This window comes from Ciconia boyciana, chromosome 12 (assembly GCF_034638445.1).
Source record: "Ciconia boyciana chromosome 12, ASM3463844v1, whole genome shotgun sequence".
In the NCBI taxonomy this organism is placed as follows: Eukaryota; Metazoa; Chordata; class Aves; order Ciconiiformes; family Ciconiidae; genus Ciconia; species Ciconia boyciana.
The window spans coordinates 12,427,955-12,446,329 of NC_132945.1; the positions used below are offsets into that span (position 1 = coordinate 12,427,955).

General features: G+C 48.1%; 1 protein-coding gene across 2 annotated transcripts in view; it reads right to left on the reverse strand.

Annotated features, from left to right (window-relative positions):
* Positions 1-4,921: 4,921 nt before the first annotated feature.
* The window catches only part of LOC140658421 (gamma-aminobutyric acid receptor subunit alpha-3-like), a 70,575-nt gene continuing 57,121 nt past the window's right edge, over positions 4,922-18,375 (reverse strand). For both annotated transcript variants that reach the window (XM_072876837.1, XM_072876836.1), the window contains 4 exons: positions 17,813-17,956; positions 16,013-16,165; positions 13,192-13,403; positions 4,922-5,454 (listed from right to left, as the gene is read on the reverse strand). In XM_072876837.1, coding sequence (XP_072732938.1) covers positions 5,125-5,454; positions 13,192-13,403; positions 16,013-16,165; positions 17,813-17,956 — 839 coding nt within the window. In that variant the 3' untranslated portion in view covers positions 4,922-5,124. The remainder of the gene's footprint in view (positions 5,455-13,191; positions 13,404-16,012; positions 16,166-17,812; positions 17,957-18,375) is intronic.

Genomic DNA, 18,375 nt, shown 5'->3' on the forward strand with positions numbered 1-18,375 from the left:
GGCATGCCCTGGCAAGCTGGGAGAGCATGGTACCTGTCCTCAATAGCCACTCGCCTTTGACCATGATCCTTCCCTTAACAGCAATGTGTGTTTAACTGCTCTATTCTTCCAGTAGCTGCAAAGAGCACTGCAAAGAGGCTGTTTCTACAGCACCCTCCGGGAGAGGCAATAACTCCAGGTTACTGAAGGTCTCAGAGAGGTTCTTAGCAGAACAGAGGGTCTTCCCATGCAAGGTCATCTGGAGCAAGAGAAATCCCTTCCTGGTATGTGATGCAGCCCTATAATCTTCCCCAAGGGATGGCTGAAAGAAATCCAGGATATGGACAGAAGAAATCAAGGCAGCAGATGAGAAATGAATGCACCTTGTGTCCATAGGATAAGCTTGCAGAAACAGGCTGGTCATGACCTTGTTTGCATGCGTGGCTTGTGTCTGGGAACAGCAAGCATGGGGTCTGCTTACACAGGGGATGTCCTACAGCAAACGAACTAGGACCCTGCCAGTGCCACCAAGCTGGCGGGGATCAGGATGGGGGTGAGTTGTGTTGGCCACAGCACTTTTCTGTAAAACCTAGGGAGTGGCAAAGCCAGCTTTGCTTATGTTGAGCTCAGTGCATGAAGGAGAACTGGGAAGCTCTGTCTCAGGTGTCACAGTCCTGCTCAGTGACGTTGAAGAAGCCTTTGAGACGTTGTATGAGGGTAACTCCACCAGCCCTTTAGAAGAATGGGTGTCACCAAGGGACTGCTTCTGTCTTATTCGTCTCATGTCACCCTACAGAAATGTCACAGCACTAACACAGCGCTTGCAGCCACCACACGCTGCCTCCCCTGCCTGCTTGGAGGACCTCAGCTGAACTGTCCTCTGCCTCCCCGGGGCATGGAGCTCCCGAAAGTCACACTGCTTTTGCCCATGTGCGGTTTCAGAGGAGGGAAGAGGCAAACTGCCACCACCAAAATGTCCCTCTGACATTTTCAGGAGGAAGGCAACTGCAGGCTTGGACTGCACTGTGTGTGTCCCAGGTGGTGCGAGGTACAAAACAGGAGCGTGGACTGAACAGATAATTTTTATTACCCTCAAAGATTTCTAATTCCTGCCTGGGAGACTCCCATCAAGTCAGGGAGGCTTTGGGCCTTGCCAGAAGAAAAGAAATATTGGAGTATTGAGGTTCACAGCAAAATGAAGTGCCTACTTTGTGCTCAACTGTGGATTAGACTATCAATGGCCATGTACAGATCTATTCCTATACAGGATCAATTATAAAAATTGAGCCCTTAGATACTATCACAGCAAGCAGTAAACCCCAGTAACTGATGCTAGGTTAGCTCTGGCCTGGCGTGCCCTTAGAAGAAGCCCCCATCAGCAGGCTTGTGTTAGCTGGGAAGGAAACGTCCCAATTTGAGCCTCTGACAGATTTAAAAAAAAAAGGAACATTATCTTCTCTGTGATGTCTGCTGGCAGGAGATGTTAAACCACTTATTTATAACTATCTTCCCGAAATGCTTCCCTGCTTGGAAGCCAAACTACAAATCCTGTTTCGTTTGTTGTCCTTAACCAAAGGATGCCGGTATTTCTGCTTCCAGCTGGCAAAAAGACTGAGAGCCAGTGCCAGGCTTTGGTGGGAATAGACTTGGCTTTCAAGGCATGCTAACACAGATCCAGGAAGGCAGCCTTTTGTCAGGCAGAGAGCAAAGTTTTTGGAGTCAGGAAGAGCAAAGATGAGCCAGTAGACAGGTGTCACCAGCAAGCCAGATCGGTGGGCTGTGTCCTGGGGAGGGACAAGAGTCTCGGTGTCGCAAGGAGGGAAGGACTGGGAGAAGAGACAGGCAGGAGATTCAGTTTGGTGAGACAGGTTGGATCACCCGCAGGAAGGGAGGAGGCTCAGATGCTGCCCCGACACTGTGCCCGGCACCGCAGAGAGGTCCAGCCCTGGCACCTTGGGCATCACCCTGCTGCACTCAGCCTGTGTGGTCCCAGGTAAGCAGCAAAGGCAGTGCCTGCGGGTGCTCAGGCTGATGAGAAGCCGACGGTAAGACCTGACAGTTTACAAAGAGCTCTATGAAGCAGGCACCAACACACAGAGGAACATGTAGTGAGGCAATGCGTGGTAGCCCTTGGGGTAGAGGGGATTTTGGGGAATGCCCAGGCTAGCAGAAGAGACCGCGACTGTGCCGGGGCCAGCTCAAGTCAGCTAAGTCACTGGATCCCATATTTAAACTTGCCTTTGATGTAATTCTGTTAGTAAACACAATATACTCTTTGTTACCATTTTATTGTGTTTGTTTTGCTTTTTATAGGGTTTCTATTCCATTCACTTAGGCCTGAGTATTATAGTGACATGAATGTTTTATGAGATACACTTCATCTAGCTTATTTAAGAAAATGACATCCAAGTAGTTTCCAAAACAAACAGCCTCACGGCCGGTTAGTGTAGCACTTCCCACTGGAAAGCCTGGGGAGCAGAAGGGCAGCAGCAATGGCACTTGCTGCTGGAGGGGATGGTGCCAGCATGGAGGGCGGACAGGGGGCCTTGGTGGCAAAGTGTATGGGGCCGCAGCAGGGAAGTGCTGGGGAGGCCGGGCTGTCGGAGCAGGGTGGCTGCAGCAGCAGCAGGTGGCCAGTGCCAGGAGGAACCGGGTGTCCCAGGTGCAAAAGCAGCCGGGATGTCTCCCCTGCCTGGCAGAAGGACTGGGGATGGTGCACCCTCCCTCTGCTCCTCCAACCTGATGCTGGGTGCAAAGGGGGAGAGCTCCCAGGCTTTCCCCTTCTTGCCACCCAGCGGGGAGCCCTCAGGGATGAAAGGCACTGTAGAAATGTCATGGGTGGTTTGGGTGCGGATGCTGGGGTGGGAGGATGGGGAGAGAGCTGGTTTCCTTAGCATCAGCTTGGGGGGGGGGCGGGTTGCCACCTCTTGCCTGATGCTGCCTGCTGGTGTGGATGCGCTTGTGGACTGAACACACTGGGGGCTGAACTAAATGTCTCCGAGCGCCTCTCCTCACTGCAGCTGTAGGCAGGGGGAGTGACTGCACTGCTGTTGAGCCAGCAAGATTGGTAAGGGACGGGCAGGACATGCACCAATGCCACCCACACTGCAGGACAAAGTGCCCTGGCCTTCCCCGCTCCATCCTGCCATCCCCATGGATATTCCAGGTGGGGCAAATCCTGTGCCTTGTGCTCAGCCCCACTCCTGCATGGGCAGGGGGAAACAGCTTGGCACAGTGGCTCAAAGCAATGCTGAAGACATCACCTTGGGGGTGCTGGGACCACGGCCTGGCTGCACGCACCCAAAACATGCTGGGGGCAGCTCAAGGCAGGGAGCTGGAGGGTCAGAAGGAGGCCCAGGAAAGAGGGGGTGCATCCCACCCTGGGAGCAGGGCTGCTGGCAGGATCAGTGCTGCCCATGGGCTGGGGACGAGAACTCACCAGGCACAGGACGTCCTTCCTTGTAGCAGGACAGTGTGTCCGTGGGTCGAGGCACCAGGGAGCGGGGACAGATGGCTTGGATGCCACCATCTTGTGCTGCTGCTCAGAAGGGGACAATCACTGGTTTGGGTCCTTGACTGTGGTGGCTGGGAAGGCAGAAAAAGCCTCTCTCCAAGGCACCGGAGGGCTTTCCTTGGAAGAGTGTGCAGGTGTTAGACTTGGGTCATATCTCAATGGCTTTGTGGGATGGCATCTGGCTCATGTGGCTCTCCGGGACAGCAGTATCACCCTGCTGTTTCAAAGAGGCCCTTCTGCTGTTCTCCCATGGTGCTGAGGATGCTCACCTGCATCTGTTCACCAGGGGCAGGGAGGTTCTTGGGTACCAACTGTCCCCCGACCCACCCCCACAGGTGGCAGAGTGGCCCTTGGTGCGTCCCACAGGAAACAGCCTGCACCTGAGCTGGCCTGAACCAACATCGCTGCTTCCCTGGTGCACTGGAGCAGGGATGCACCATGAGCTGGACTTCCCTGGGCTGTGCTCCTCCCCGCCAGTGTGGCTTACCTGAGAGGTAGGGGCTTCCCTGCCTAAATCTGCCCACGAGCAGTGAGATACTACTGAGGGCCGCTGTGTAGCCAAAGGAAGATGAATGGGGAGCTGGGAGAAGGGGCTGGAACAGAGAAGAGATGCCAAGAAGGATAAGTGGATGGGGCCAAGAGAAAGTGATAAACTACCCATCTGAACACAAAGTCTATGGCTTCCAGTCCTGATGCTGAATGCATGCAGCCTCACAGCTACTATCTCCTCCAAGACATTAATAAAGCTTCTGTCTTGACTTTCTGACTGACTCAGAGAAAAATTATTTCTCTGGTAGGAACCACCCCACCCGCTAACATGAATTGCCCCAAGAGTGCAGGATGGCAGACAGACAAGACCTTTCTCACCTCTTCTTGTCTAGGGAGAGACATGGAGGAAACCAGCAGCTGGGTTTGGTGAAGACAAGAGAGGAAGAAGCCCTGTAGATACCTACAAGATGCTGCCACCCTGTTCCACCCCTGCAATGGCTCCACTGACTACAGCAGTGGTGGGTTTGTCCCCAGCAGGCATTGGGCTAGAGGCTGGCGCATGCCGCACTGCTCCCTCAATGGACCACCTCACCTGCATCCACAGCCCAGGGAGTACCACCTAGCACAAAGCACCAGGCACTGAAGAGCAGCCTGGCTGATTGACTGACTCTGGAGGCCTCTACATCCTTGAGCCCAGGCCACCAGGAGCATCCACCATGCTAGGGCAGTCCATCACAGAAGAGGAGGAGGGGGATAGACTGCAGCAGCAGACCCCAGCAGAGCAGAGCATGGAATGGCAGTGGTATGCAAACTGTGGGAACGGCAGGAGGTGGAGGAGGAGAGATGGAAGCACAGGGTGACTTGGACAGATGGGGGACATCAGACTCACGATGTTAGAGGCACAACTTGTTATGATCCTTTTCTTTTTTTTCCCTTCATCATCAGAGACAAAGTAAAATGAAACTGAAGTATACAGGATTAAATTAAAATCACAGTTTTGTTTACATTATAAAAGAACGATCTAATAGTAATAATAATAATATCAAATGAACAATAATAATTAAACAAAACAGGAAAGAAGAAAGCTCTGGAGAATTCCTGCCTGGGTGGTGCTCACTGATGGAAGGTTTGTATGACCGGTTTTATTGTTTGGGGATCATTCCCTTGATAGCTGACTCCCGGTTTACATATGTGGCCCAGTAGACTAAGTTGAAAATGGCGAAGAGGACTGGAAAGACGATGCGGGACATCTTGTCTACCTTGCTGACGCTGTTGTATGTCTTCTTACTCTCTGGGAGCTTCTCCTCTATGCGGGGCATCTTGGGGGGTACGTTGGTGGCAGTAGCAGTGGCAGCAGCACTCTTGGAGATGGTGGGCAGGCCAGGGTCCTTGGCAATGTTGAGGGCATATGTGGTTCCAACAATGTTGTAGGTGTTGTTGGTTTTCTTCGCTAGTGCCACTGGCTCTTTTTTCTAGGGAAGGTGGAAGAAAAAAAACATAATAGAGATGAAATGACTGTAGAATTGCCTGGAGAACATTTTGTCCTCTGAGTTTACCTGCTTGCCCAGATGAGAAGATGGAAAAGGGTGCGAGGAGCAAGAGACCAAGAAGGCGGCATTGTGGAAGGGAAGGAAATGTGGTGAGAAGATGGCCAGAACCCATGACATCTGCCACTTGAGGGCTGCTGGAGCATAAAGACGTGCTGGACTAGGGTGGATCAGCTACTTCGTGGTAAGCCTGACATGCAGCATGTAGCACAAAGAGGTCCTGGCCTGGCAGCTAGGTCCTGCTGCAAGTCAAATAACTGGAGCCACATAGCTGGGTTTGTAGCCTCCTTGCAGCCCCTTAGATCAGAGCAGTGGTATAAAAAGGTGTGTGCAGTGGCACTCGAGCAGTAGCTGCCCCAGACGGTGACTCCTTGATTGGACGAGTGCTGTCAGGTCTATGTTGCATATTGCCAGGTCAGTACAAGTGAATGCAGGCTCAAACTATACATACTCCTTGTTTTCTCTCTCAACTGGGCAGTGGTGTTTGTTGCATGTAAGGTTCAGCCATAGAGAGATGATGCAGGAATGTGGTCTTTAGAAAAGAATGACACCCCGTATGGTCATCCTGGGGGAAGAACTGATTTTCTGCTTTGCTGGCCTGCTTCCTGGGTCAGGTGAGATGAGGAGACATCACAGAGGATTATAGTTCTATTTTTTTTTGTAGCAGAAAGCCAGTGGCTTTAAGAATGTGGGTGACAGCATTGCAATATTTTTGCACCATATTACAAGGACATATCATACACTGCCTCAGTGCCCCTAATACCTCACAGGAATACCTCACAATTTAACGTCATGATGTCCAAAAAGCCTCTGGGACCCTTCAGAGCACCTCATGACCTACCCAGGTAAGATACAGAACAGATGGAAGGCATTTGCCCTAGCCCTGGATTTCAGGATTGCTCAACATGGCACTATAGGGCAGAGGGAAGGCCTTTCATCTTGCCTTCATAGCTATGGGTTGCTGCAAATCAAGGGAGATAAGTGCATCCCTGCCACAAGGCTCCAGGGACAGCCATGCTGTCCAGGCTGAAGGGAGGAGAGCTTGCATAGCAAATTGCAAAAGAGGCACTTATGCTTCAGACATGTACTGAAGGATGATGGAAGATGCTGAAGACAGTTCAGATGTTAATGAAGATGAGTGGACAGGAAGACAGAGCTAGGAAGTCATGGTAGGTGTTGCCCCGACTCTGGGGATCTTCCTGTTGCTGTCCAGGACCTGAGACCAGCTGCACCGTAGACTGTATCATATAAAGCAATCCAGGTCTACCAGGAGAAGCCCATTGAATGAAATCTATTCATATGCAGACATCAGGCACTCTACACATCCCAGCACTCATGTACTCCATGTGGTGTCCACTGTAATTACACCAAGAGCCAGCATTAGACACAGCAATGACTCATGGTGGGAATCTAATATCTAAATTCAGAACAAGGTGTGACTTTGGATCTCATTTTCTATTCAAAAGCTACTGAAACACAAGGTAAGGCTCATCCAGGCATTTCCCAGGGGTGCTTGGCACGGTTTTGCATGTACATGTGAGGGAACCATGTACAAAGTGACAGTCAGGAGAAGGGGAGAGTGTGCAGCCACCAGGACCCGTTCATCTCCCCATCCTACCCTGGAAATTGGTAGCAGGCAGCGTCGCTGGGTAGTGAGAGCTGGAAAGGCCAGATTCACCCAGTCTGCTCTGCAGAGATACTCCAAGGGCTTTAGCTTTCATGCTGTACTTCCATTTTAAATGTGTCCACAATCACCATGGATATTTCTGGTTGCCTTAGGAAATGAATTTTCCACAGTGATTTTCAGAGGGACACTAAAAGCAGACTTCTGTGCAATCTTTAAACCCCTCTCCAGTAACATCATAGCCAGGCCTGCAGCCTCATAATAATGCCAGCAATTACAGAAATTAACTTGCTACTAGAAGGAGGTCTAAATGTCTTCAGACTCCAGATCAGACTAAACCACTGATCAGACCATATTCATAGTCTTTTATGGGAGAGGGTGTTATGATCTTTAACGATTAACTGAGCGACTGATTTCTGCAATTATTAGAGCCATGTTAACTTGTACCCCCTGCATAGGAGGTGAACTTTTCCTGCTAAAGAGCTGACAAGAAGCAAATAAAGGACTAAAGATGTTTCACCTTCTAAAACATTTAAATATGCTTAAGTATGATTACTTATTAACACAGCTACAGGAGGTAATAAAATAATTAATAATCAGTAATGAAACAAAAAACAGATTGTTGTTCGCAGAATGTAATTTGAAGTGCACTGTGATTATTTTAGTATTAATCAGCCACGTTATTCATTACAGGAATAAGATGACTACAAGTGACATGACACTTTCAACCTGGCTAGCTTTTCTGCCCCAGAGCTTGGAAAATGGATCTGTCTTGCCTGGCCAAAGGCATCTGAAAACAGCAGGCTGAAATGGAGGAAAGTCAGGCAAATATGAATGCTGTGGGTGGTGACAGCAAGCTACTGCTCCTATTAGTGTGATCCAGAGCCCCCAGGCATCAGCTTGGGCTTCCCTGGACCTCAGATCAGGCTGTTCAGGTACTGCAGAGGCTTGGGAGCTTACAGCCGGGGCCTTTTTCCAGCTGCCTATGGAGTCTTCTGCCCTGGTCAGAGCTGGGAGCCTGGGTAGCCTTTGGGAAGCACCCAGAGCACACACTGCCTACACTAAAGCACATGTGTGTGCTCTGGATGTGGTCTGCTCCTGAGATGTCAGAAGAAATGGTTCAGCCTGAAGTTTACCGGGCTGTGCTTTATAAATAAGTGTTTCAGGCAAGATTTTGACAATCATACAAAGCAAAATGTGCTTATTGCTGTCAGCTGCAAAGTAGCCCCTGGCCTTCCCCCTGCACCTTTATCTATGGTTCCACATCCTACTGAAACAGAAGGAAACCCCACATTTGCTTTGAAAACTTGTCCTATTTAAAACATCTATGTTACAAAGCAATTCCTGCATTTATGGCCCAGTTTGGACACAGGGAGACTGAACCACTGCACAAAGCTGTCCCTGTGCTGCTCTCCTGAGGGAAAAGCTGCGAAAGCTGGTCTGGAGATAAATATGTTCCCTGGATATTGCAGTCTGACAAGTTCTTCCACAACATGCGTACTGGAAAATAATAGCATTTTTGTTAAATATTCTTGTCTTCAAGCCTCTCTGTTGAGGAGCTAACAGATGAACCTCTAAATTATGGGAACTACTGGTTCTGCCTATGATCTGCTGGAGATTTAGTTCTCCGCACCTGCTCCTTGGCTAGAAATTTGGGCTGGAAGCACTGTCCCTCTGACAGACCACTCTGAAGGTCACCATCACTAATATCTGCAGTACTTGAGAAATGCAAGGTATCTGCCACTTGCCATTCTAGAGAAAAGTCACTTTAATGACCTCCAAGCAGCTCTAGTCTCTAACATACTTGTATCCTATAATTCAAATCCCAGCAACTGCACTTGCTGTTCCAGCAAACATGTCACTCCTTCCTCATGCCAGCTAAAGCTCCCCTCTGCAGCGTGCCAGAGACTTGATCCTATCAGAAAATAGCAGCAAAGTGTTTTATACTGAGACGCCTGTACCCTGAGCAGAGCCAAAGGCTCCAAACAATGCAATCTTGCATTAATAAGCAGGCTACGTCAATGCCAGGTTACTGTCAGCTGCTGGTGTAACCTTTGCCATCACTCATCCCTCCCATCTCTTTATTCAGATCATGTGGGACTGAGCCCAATGATGTTATGCTCCCTGGATCACCAGACAAAGACTCAGAGGTTGGATGGAGTCAATAGTCAGCCCAACACCCCACGCAGATAGTGTTGAAAGAGGGTGAAATGTTGTTGAAGAATGATACATGGACTCTAGTGAAGACGGTGAGAACATAAATAACTTGCAGTGCTACGGAGAGCTACAGGTGATTGCAAGTGCAGTAGGACAAAGGACACATGGGCTGCAGAGCATGGTCAGCAAGGGGAAGTCCCAGCAAAGACGTATTTACCATAGTGAGGCAAAAAAAAAAAGAGATGGGTCTGAACCACCCCGTGAGTCTGTAAGACTTCAAACTGGTTGAAAATGGTGGCCTGCCAAGGTTGGTTCTACTTCCTCTCTGTTGGCAAGGAGGGGATTGAAACAAAGATGCCACAAATAGAAAGAAACAAAGGAGAAAGAAGAAGGATTCCTAAGTGACCTGGATCAAGGGGCAAACTTCAGAATTGCTGAAGAGCAGGTTGGACAAAAAGCTAGGCTTTACTCAGTGTGTGGAAAAGGCACCTAGTACAAATGGCTAGCATGCCTGTCACTTCCAAAATACAAGAAAGAAAACCACGATGATCATATCAATGGAGGGGTTTGGAGGATACTTTTTGGTGAATTTCTCTTAGTGAAAAGACATGTGAAAAGTACATAAAAAGCCTGGACCTAACCTTCTTACTATACACTACAGGATTATTGTCTTAAGGATGAGAAGGATAAAGATCCAGGACTATTCCTCCATCCAAAGTGTGTTCTTCCTTGTTCTCAAGTTATCAAGACTGCAGATACTTGTATTGTTTTTGTTGCTTCTTGCCACCCAGGATTTCAGGGCAACGTCATACAAGCACAGATACAGAGTTAAATCAGATTTTATGCACAGACATTGTGTTGCAGGCAGAATTGGGTTTAAGTAAGCATCTTCCAAAGATCCAAAGCATCTTCCATCCTGAGGAACAGACAGCACTTTTTTGAAGGGAACTCCCTGGTAAATGTCATCCTTGCAGACTTCATGAGTATCCCAGTGGCGAAGTCATCGTTAATGGTTGTCTCTCTGGATCCCCCCTGTAACAGCCGCTCAGGAAGTGACCTTGTTGGGTCCAGAGATGGCCATCCCTATAGGATGCAGTGGATCTCACTCTGTTCAGACACAGCCCTTCTGTCCTGAAGTGGATCCTGTTAACAAGATATTTTGAGGATGCTGGAGATAGGGAGCTTTGCTTGGCTACTGAAAACACTCATCTTTCAATCTTTTTGGCCTCTCACTCCTCCCCAACTACTGCTTTCTCCCACCTTCCTCCTGATGATGTTTTTTTAAAAATAATCTTTACTGACAAGTTTTCCACATTGGATCCAGATACCTCTCTCCAATTCGATCTGCACCTCTAGGTTGGTTGCAGTCACTCTGCCATACAAAAAGAGAGGAAATCCTTCATCCACAATTAGCAATTACTGGTGGCAGGCAGGAAAGCCTTGGAAAATCTTTGGGTCCAAGAAGCATTAGTCAAATCTTATCAGAGTGTGTGCTAAAGGGAGTTTTTGGTGACATCTATGGTGATATCTGTCTGCCTTTCATTAGAGAACTGCAGAGAACATGCAGAGTAGCTCCCAGCTAGAACCAGAATCCAACTGTGGCTATAGCCAGAACATCATCATGATCATTTATGATGCAGAGATCAGCGATTCACCAAGATCAGCCCATCATGTTAGATTCTACCTGAAAAAATGCTCTGTTCCCATCTAAACTGATGGGTTGGCTAAAGGGGAGGAAGAAAGAATGGAACCAGCCCTGAGAGAGTGAACACTCTGGAAGTGCCTGTCAGCAAGCAGCAGCTTTTGCAAGGCAGTGATTTCTTTCAAATGTGATGGGAAGCATTGCTGCTGCCTACATTTGAGGTGAGGGAAGGGTTGATGCTTATTGATTTTTTTTTCATGTTCATGCAAGGAAACAATCAAACCTGGAGTGAGGATCCTTGCCATCACATCAATAAAGAGCGCTCTTTTTGGCTGGGGAGAAGGCTCTCCAGAGACCAGGGCTCAGCCTGGGCTTGTCACTGGTAGTTTTACTGCTGGTACAAACACTTTAAAATGCCAATAGTTATTCTTCTGCCTCCTCTTTCTTTTGTCATTTCAACCACCTGGCTTGTCAATTGTTTCAAGAAGAGCTAATTAAAGGCTGAAACTGAGCCAGTGAGGCACCTTCATTGCGTAGCAAATTCACTGCTTGGAAATATTCAATGGAATAAAGATGAAAAGCAAATATGGTGACACATCGTATTCCCAAGCTCCCTGAAAGCCCACCACTCTCCAGGGAGTTCTCTTGAGCTGCAGAGACCAGGAGTGGGTTGAAAAAGCATCCACAAATTTGGAGTCCTTCCTGATTCTCCAGCCTGATACCAATTGCAGCAAACTCACAAAGAGCATTCCCTCTGAAACATTCCTGGTCCTGCTTTGTTTTCTTGTTTGATTCCCACAAGCGCAAACATTCTGCATGCTCTTACCCTATTGTTTCAGCACTGTTAGTCTTGCAGTGCTGGGTCAATGAATAAATTAAAGAGCATGTTTCTATGACAAATTGAAGCTTTTGAGCTTTTGCTGTTTTTTTGGCTGTGCCCAGTTCACGTAATTGCCCAAGGCTGTGTGAATTCTGACTTTGTGCTGATTTTCCCATCCCTGAAAGGGACATGGTTGCTTTGAGGACCTGTTCTGATCCTTCGCTCATGCCAATGACCCAGGAAAGGCTTGTGTCATCTCTAGAGGCCAGATTAGCATTATTGTTCACGATGGAAGTAGCAGACCATCAACTGGCCTCCTCTGGAGCCTTTCTGCCATGAGTTTGTTGCTCAGACCACAGCTGCAAAAGCAAACAGATAGAGAGAGTCCAAGGAACACAAGAGAGAAGCATTCAACACTCAGTGAAGGCTGTGGTTCTCCATAAGGCCTCTGTTCTCCTGCTTTGACCTCCATACCAGAGAGATGACTGGCTGTTGTATTCCCAAAAGTTACTGCAATTCTGCTACGTATTTACATACAGCCCCACAACAATTTTACACAACACATTGAAATGCAAAGGAGTAAAATATAAAGGCTCCAGAACAAGGACAAAGCTGATTTTCAAATTGATTCAATAAATATAAACAGTAAGCGATTTCTCTGCACAGCCGAGATTAAATCAGTTAGGAGGGAGGGGGCACAAGCAAGGGTAGCAGTGGCTGTCAGGAAGGAAACTGCCAGAGAGGCAGATCCCAAGCGAGAAGGGAAAATGTGGGTGATGCCAGGCACTAATTTACTGTCAGTTGCCGTTTCTGATTGTTTGCTTCCCACCCACCCTCTTGGCCTGAGCTTACAAAGCAGCAGCTGCCAGCAGCTGTGGGCAACAGCATGAGTGTTAGACTTCCCCATCGCTGCACCATGCTTGCCCGTGCCAGGGGAGACCTGCGGTTGGGGATACCAGCCACAGGGGACACAGCAGAGTGGAACCGTCTCCATTGGCGAGGCTGGCATCCCATGGCATATTTGGGTTTGTGTGGCATGCTAGCAACATGGAGCAGGGCATTTATGGGTTGGAGGGAGAAGAAAGGAGAGAGAAGACCACCCGCGGAGCAAGACCAAAAAATGCACGCATTCATGTTTCTACCGGCAAATGTTCGTGCAGAAGGACAGAGGGAAAAATGAGCAGTCATGCCTGGGTGTTTTTCTCCAGCTAAGCACAGCAACCAGCCCTCCAAGCCCTTCCTCCCTTGACCCTCAAGAACCGCTCCAGTTGAGACCTGAGCTGGGGACCCCAGTAAGTAGCATCCAGCCTCCTTGAGTGCTGTGGGGCTGCATGTTACCCACTCCTGGCCCCAGCACAGCTCTCTCGTGCAGCGTTTCTTCACTGCCCCCTCCTCCCTGGCCTTGGCCACAGGGCTGACCTTCATCTCTTGGGCCTCCAGCACCTTCTTGCCATCCCAAGCCCAGCTGCGCTTGGTGAAGTAGTTGACGGTGGCAAATTCGATCAGCGCAGAAAACACAAAGGCGTAACAGACGGCTATGAACCAGTCCATGGCCGTCGCGTACGCCACTTTAGGTAATGAGTTTCTTGCGCTGATGCTTAGTGTGGTCATGGTGAGGACGGTGGTGACACCTGTGGAAACATAGCAGGAGACAAGGATGGTGTGAGACCATACACTCCTACCCACCCAAGTTTCTCCTCAAACCACACAGCTGGCATTTCCATCATGTAAATTTAGGAGCCATCCTCTAAGCCATGTGGCCCACATTCCCACTGTAATTAAGGGAGTCTTACCCAGCACAAGTCCGTGGTGCAATTCATAGAATAATGAAACAGTCCAGGTTGGAAGGGAAGTCAGCTTGTCCAACCCCTACTTGAATCAGGGCCACCTTCAGGTTGCTCAGGGCCTTCTCTCATTCAGTTTTGAATATCTCCAATTCATATAACCAATGGCAAACATCTGCATTAGGATGAGATTAATCTTCCCCAAAATCCATTGACTACATCTCTGCTCACTATAAAAGAATTGTAGCTCACAGGTAGGCACTCACATTCAATTCCTCATCTGCTAGTAGGGTAAGTTGCGTGATGCTAGACCCAGCTCCCTTATGTAGAATATGCCATGGAGAAGCCTCTGGTTGCTTTTGCAATAAAATAAAAGTAATAAAATAACAGTAAAAAGGACAGCCAGATGGTTGGGAACTTCATGGAGGACCAGAAACTGGCCACTCATCCAATGTGGTTCTCTCAACATTTTGGAAATAGTGTCTTGTGACCTGCATGGATGGACACCTGGGTCCTGCCAGCACAGCCAGGACCCATCAGTGGCCCAAGCTGCCAGACTGAGTGTCACTATGATTTATCTTAAAAAAATGATCTGTTGCAAAATGCCTTTTAAAGCTTTTTCCATTAAAGCAAGCAACCATTGCTATCCATTTCCCCAATAATGTGCTTTTCAATTAAAAATGCATTTAAAACATTATAAAAATATTGACTAATTTTCACTTCCCTTAAGCCATACTCCTGGTAATTGAAGAGTTTCAATAATATTGTTGACAATACTTTCTGAGAGGCAAAAAAAAGGAATAAACCATTGGAGTTCTCATTATTTTCTTAATAGGAAAGCAAGGCAATTTGGGAGCAAAGGTGTTTTTCACAAAGGTAGGTTTTAATTTTTCAGTCAGCTCTTTCCTGCTCAATCTGAGCTGCTACTCGAGGAAACCTGTCTAATTGCAAATCTCAGGATAACACAGGAGGGAATCAAATATCCTCAGAGAAGGACTTGCCCCTGGTGTCGGGAGTGCAGAGACACTCCAGAACCAATGCAGATGTAAGAGCCCACCTGGGGCATGCACAGACATGGACAGACAGTGTGCACTCTGTGGGGTTTAGCTGCACGTGATTCACAGATAGATGAGTGAGGAAAGTTCATTGATGACTCTCTATATGCCTGAGCTGGTCCTATTTTCCACGTGATTTCTGTCTGAGCCCCCCCTACTCCATTCTGCTGGATGAAAACACTAAAGAGTGGGTGCTAGAGGGCCGTATCCCCTCTTCTTCACTGTTATCACTGTTCAACGCAGCTTTTGCAATTTGGATTGCACAAACCAGTTTGGTCATACTAACCGCCCAGCTCCCTGCAGCTGCACTCGACCCTGGGGATCGCTGTAGGATTTGCATCACCAGGGAAGGGAAGGCAACGTGGTGCTAATGGGGAGAAGCTGCGCTCAACTGTAAATTTTAAAGCTTGTTCATGACCTACATTTCACAAGCCCCAGTGAACACAAAAACCATGATTCTCTTCTAGTTCATTTAGGAGGGTGCAGAACCACCTGTGACCCTCCCTGCGTCCCTTTCCAGTCCACAGCACAGGAACAAGGTCCAGACCTGTGGAGAGGGTCTGGAAAGGAGGACATCAGCCTTGTTGGGTTTGGGGGAGTATTTCTATCATGACTCTCGCTGCAGAGAAAATGCCTCATGATCTTTGAAACCACACCACTTTCTGTCATTCAAAAACACAAGCAGGTGGTACCATATATTCCCTCTCTGCTTGGTGAATTTTGTCCAAAATACTCTCTGTTAAGTGGTATCTGCTGGGCACTGTTATTTCCAGCAAATACAGTCCTGCAGCATCACACCTGGTCTGTGAGCACGTGTGCGTAGATCCTGAACTAAAGGTCTTGTCAGGAAAGCACAAAGCAATTCTGTTATTAAATGTTTGTAAAAGCTATTAATATATGTGCAATGCCAGCCTGACACTTTGCCTCGGAGAGAGGATCTGAAACCAGCTGGAGAAAATAATAACAATATATTTACCATGCAGTTATACTGCCTCAGCCCAGAAACTTGTTATATGGAGCTCTGACCAGGGGCACATTAGCAATTTCAAAGGTAGAGCTTTAAATGCCTCCCCATGTACCTATCCTCTCCTCAACTCAAAAGCCAATATAAATAAGCAGACACAGCCAAATGCAAATAATTAGATGATCAATACCTTGATTACTGTTAATATTTATGGCTTGGCTTGTAGCAGAAACATGGACAGGAGTATTTTTGCAGTGATTCAGTGGAAGCAGGGGCACTGGTAAGACACTGAGAGCTATTCTGGGAAACGGCCAGCAGCTTCACTAATGGAGGTCAATGCCTGGAGAAGACCAGCTCTGATGCTCAGTCTATTTCCCGTCATTTGTGGTGCCTTTCTCCCCCGACTTGAGAGGATGCCCCCGTGCTCTGAGACTCACCAAAAACCGTTCGCGCAGGAACAGACTCCCTGTTAAGCCAAAAGGAGACCTGGGACAGGATGACCGTCATAATGCAGGGTAGGTAGGTCTGGATCACAAAGTACCCAATCTTCCTCTTGAGGTGGAAGTGTGTGGTCATGACGACATACTCCCCTGCAGAGACAGACGGTTAGAGATGCTGAGCTGCTGGTCCTTTCCAGGATGGGGCCAGCTGACCCACTAAACCACTAAAGATCTGTCCTGAACAAACTTTCAAGTTCTTAGATGAAATTGCAGTGTGTGTGTGATATTGTTACTGGCTGGCATGCTCTGATATCTTTCAGTACTGCAGGCTACCCTAACAGCCGTGTGAAGGAGGGATGCATGCTGCAGCACACCGTCAGCACTTACTTTGCATGTCCTGCACATGCACACACAACTGCTGTGCCATGCCAGGTGCGTGCCCCAGTGTAGCCTGCGTGACTTCCACATAGCATTTGTCCTTTCAAAACACTTCTCTGGAGACTTCTTTAATTCATTACAAAACAGTTGTGGGACAAAGGCAAATCAATGCCAATAAACAGCTGGGCAATAGGCTTTCCCTGTTTCACCCCAGGCACAAGATGCCTCTGGGGGTCTCTCCCGATCGAGGTCCCATCCCTTTTCTGCTCCAGCCCAGGGAGCCACTTTGTGGGTAAGATCCTTCAAGCCTAGAGAGACCCTAGCAGTGCTTCAGCAGGATTTCAGGACAAAGGATTGTATTTTCTCTCACAATCCTGAAAATATTCCACCTTTCCTCACTGCAGCCATCTCAAAAATCGGGGCAAGTTCTGTTGCTAAAGGTCTGGGCTGTAAACCAAAGAAGCAGCTGTCCCTATTTTCCCTCAACGGCCTATTCCTCCACTCAAAACTTCAGATATTTTGTTGGATTATTGTGCCTTTTTGTTGTGAGCGTGGCTCTGCTAAATCATGACATGCAGGAGCCTTTAGCAGCTTTCTTGCCATTTCAGGTTATTCATTGGTACATTTTACTACAACTTAAGTAGAGAGATGGGCCAGATATTATGACATTTAGTTCCCTGGACTCCCCACATTTCCCCAAGGGAGGTGATATGAGTTGTTACAGACAGACGCTATTAAAATCAAGTGCACCAGAGAGGAAATAACCTCAAATGAGAGAACTACTGGTGCATACAGAAGGGAAAAAAAAAAAAGAAAAAAGAAAGATGAGAGACACACATGAGATAACAGAAGCTATCAGTACCTGGATTCAGAGGGGAAGGGAGGAGCAGCAGATGGGAGAGAAAGATGATTAATATTGGTCATTAATCAGAGGAAACATTTGTTTGGGATCATCTTCTATTAGCTATGACAATATTTGTGTAAGCTGATGCAGTGAAAATCACACTGAACATTATGTTGCATTCGCCTCCCCTGCCCGCAATGCTGTGCTAAGGGACTGGAAAGGTATCCAAGACAGATGAACCCACAGTACCAAGAACCAGCTGGGCAAGGTGGGGCAAATTTTCCACACAACAGATCATTTTTAGATGCTTGAAATCAGTTTTCTAGAGGGTATGGGTGATAAGGCTCTTTCAGTGGAAACTACTAAAAGCTAAACCCTTTGCTGCCTCTTGGTGACTGCTCCAGATGCCACCAGCCATATTCTCCAACAGCACATGGCCTGGGAAGTACTGTGGTGCTCACTGCCCGCAGGTACTGCCTCTATAATTATGCCAAATCCTAGCATTCAAAGCCCATAGGTCCATCTCATCTGACAGTGTGCTCAGCCCATGCATCGCATCGTGGTCCCACAAGTACCTGTGCTGGATCGAACCATCTCTGTCCCAACAACGTGGCCTAGCAGGTCATACTGGTTCAGGCGAGATCCACCCTTTGCTACTTCCACTGATTTATCCTTCCCCAGTGTCCAGGTGTAGATCACCTCTGTCTTTGTGTAGGCATCTGCAGAAAAGAAAGAAGAATGAGGTTTGTGCTTCTGCCTGATCTAAAATATACCAAAATGAGCCTGTAGCCAAATTAATCCCTGCTGTGCCTTCCTCAGAGCCACATGGCTGAGCACAGCCAAGCATGGCCAGAGACCAAGGCAGTTCAACAACTGTTAAATCAAATGAGCAAAAGGGAGCTGGGGTTTTCAGAAGGGAGCTGGAAGAGGGGGCAGAGCACTGTCGTCGAGAGACACACTGTCCCCTTGACGTGCTGACTCTGCAAGGGTTGGCTCCAAGCAGAGACAAGACAGGAAGGTGGCCAGACCAGCAAGCTGCTGGGGCAGCAGGACGGCCACAGCCCTGCCATGCCAGGGACCAGGAGAATCACATTGGCAGCAGCTGGTGAGAGAGGCTAAAGCAAATAGGGTTGAATTT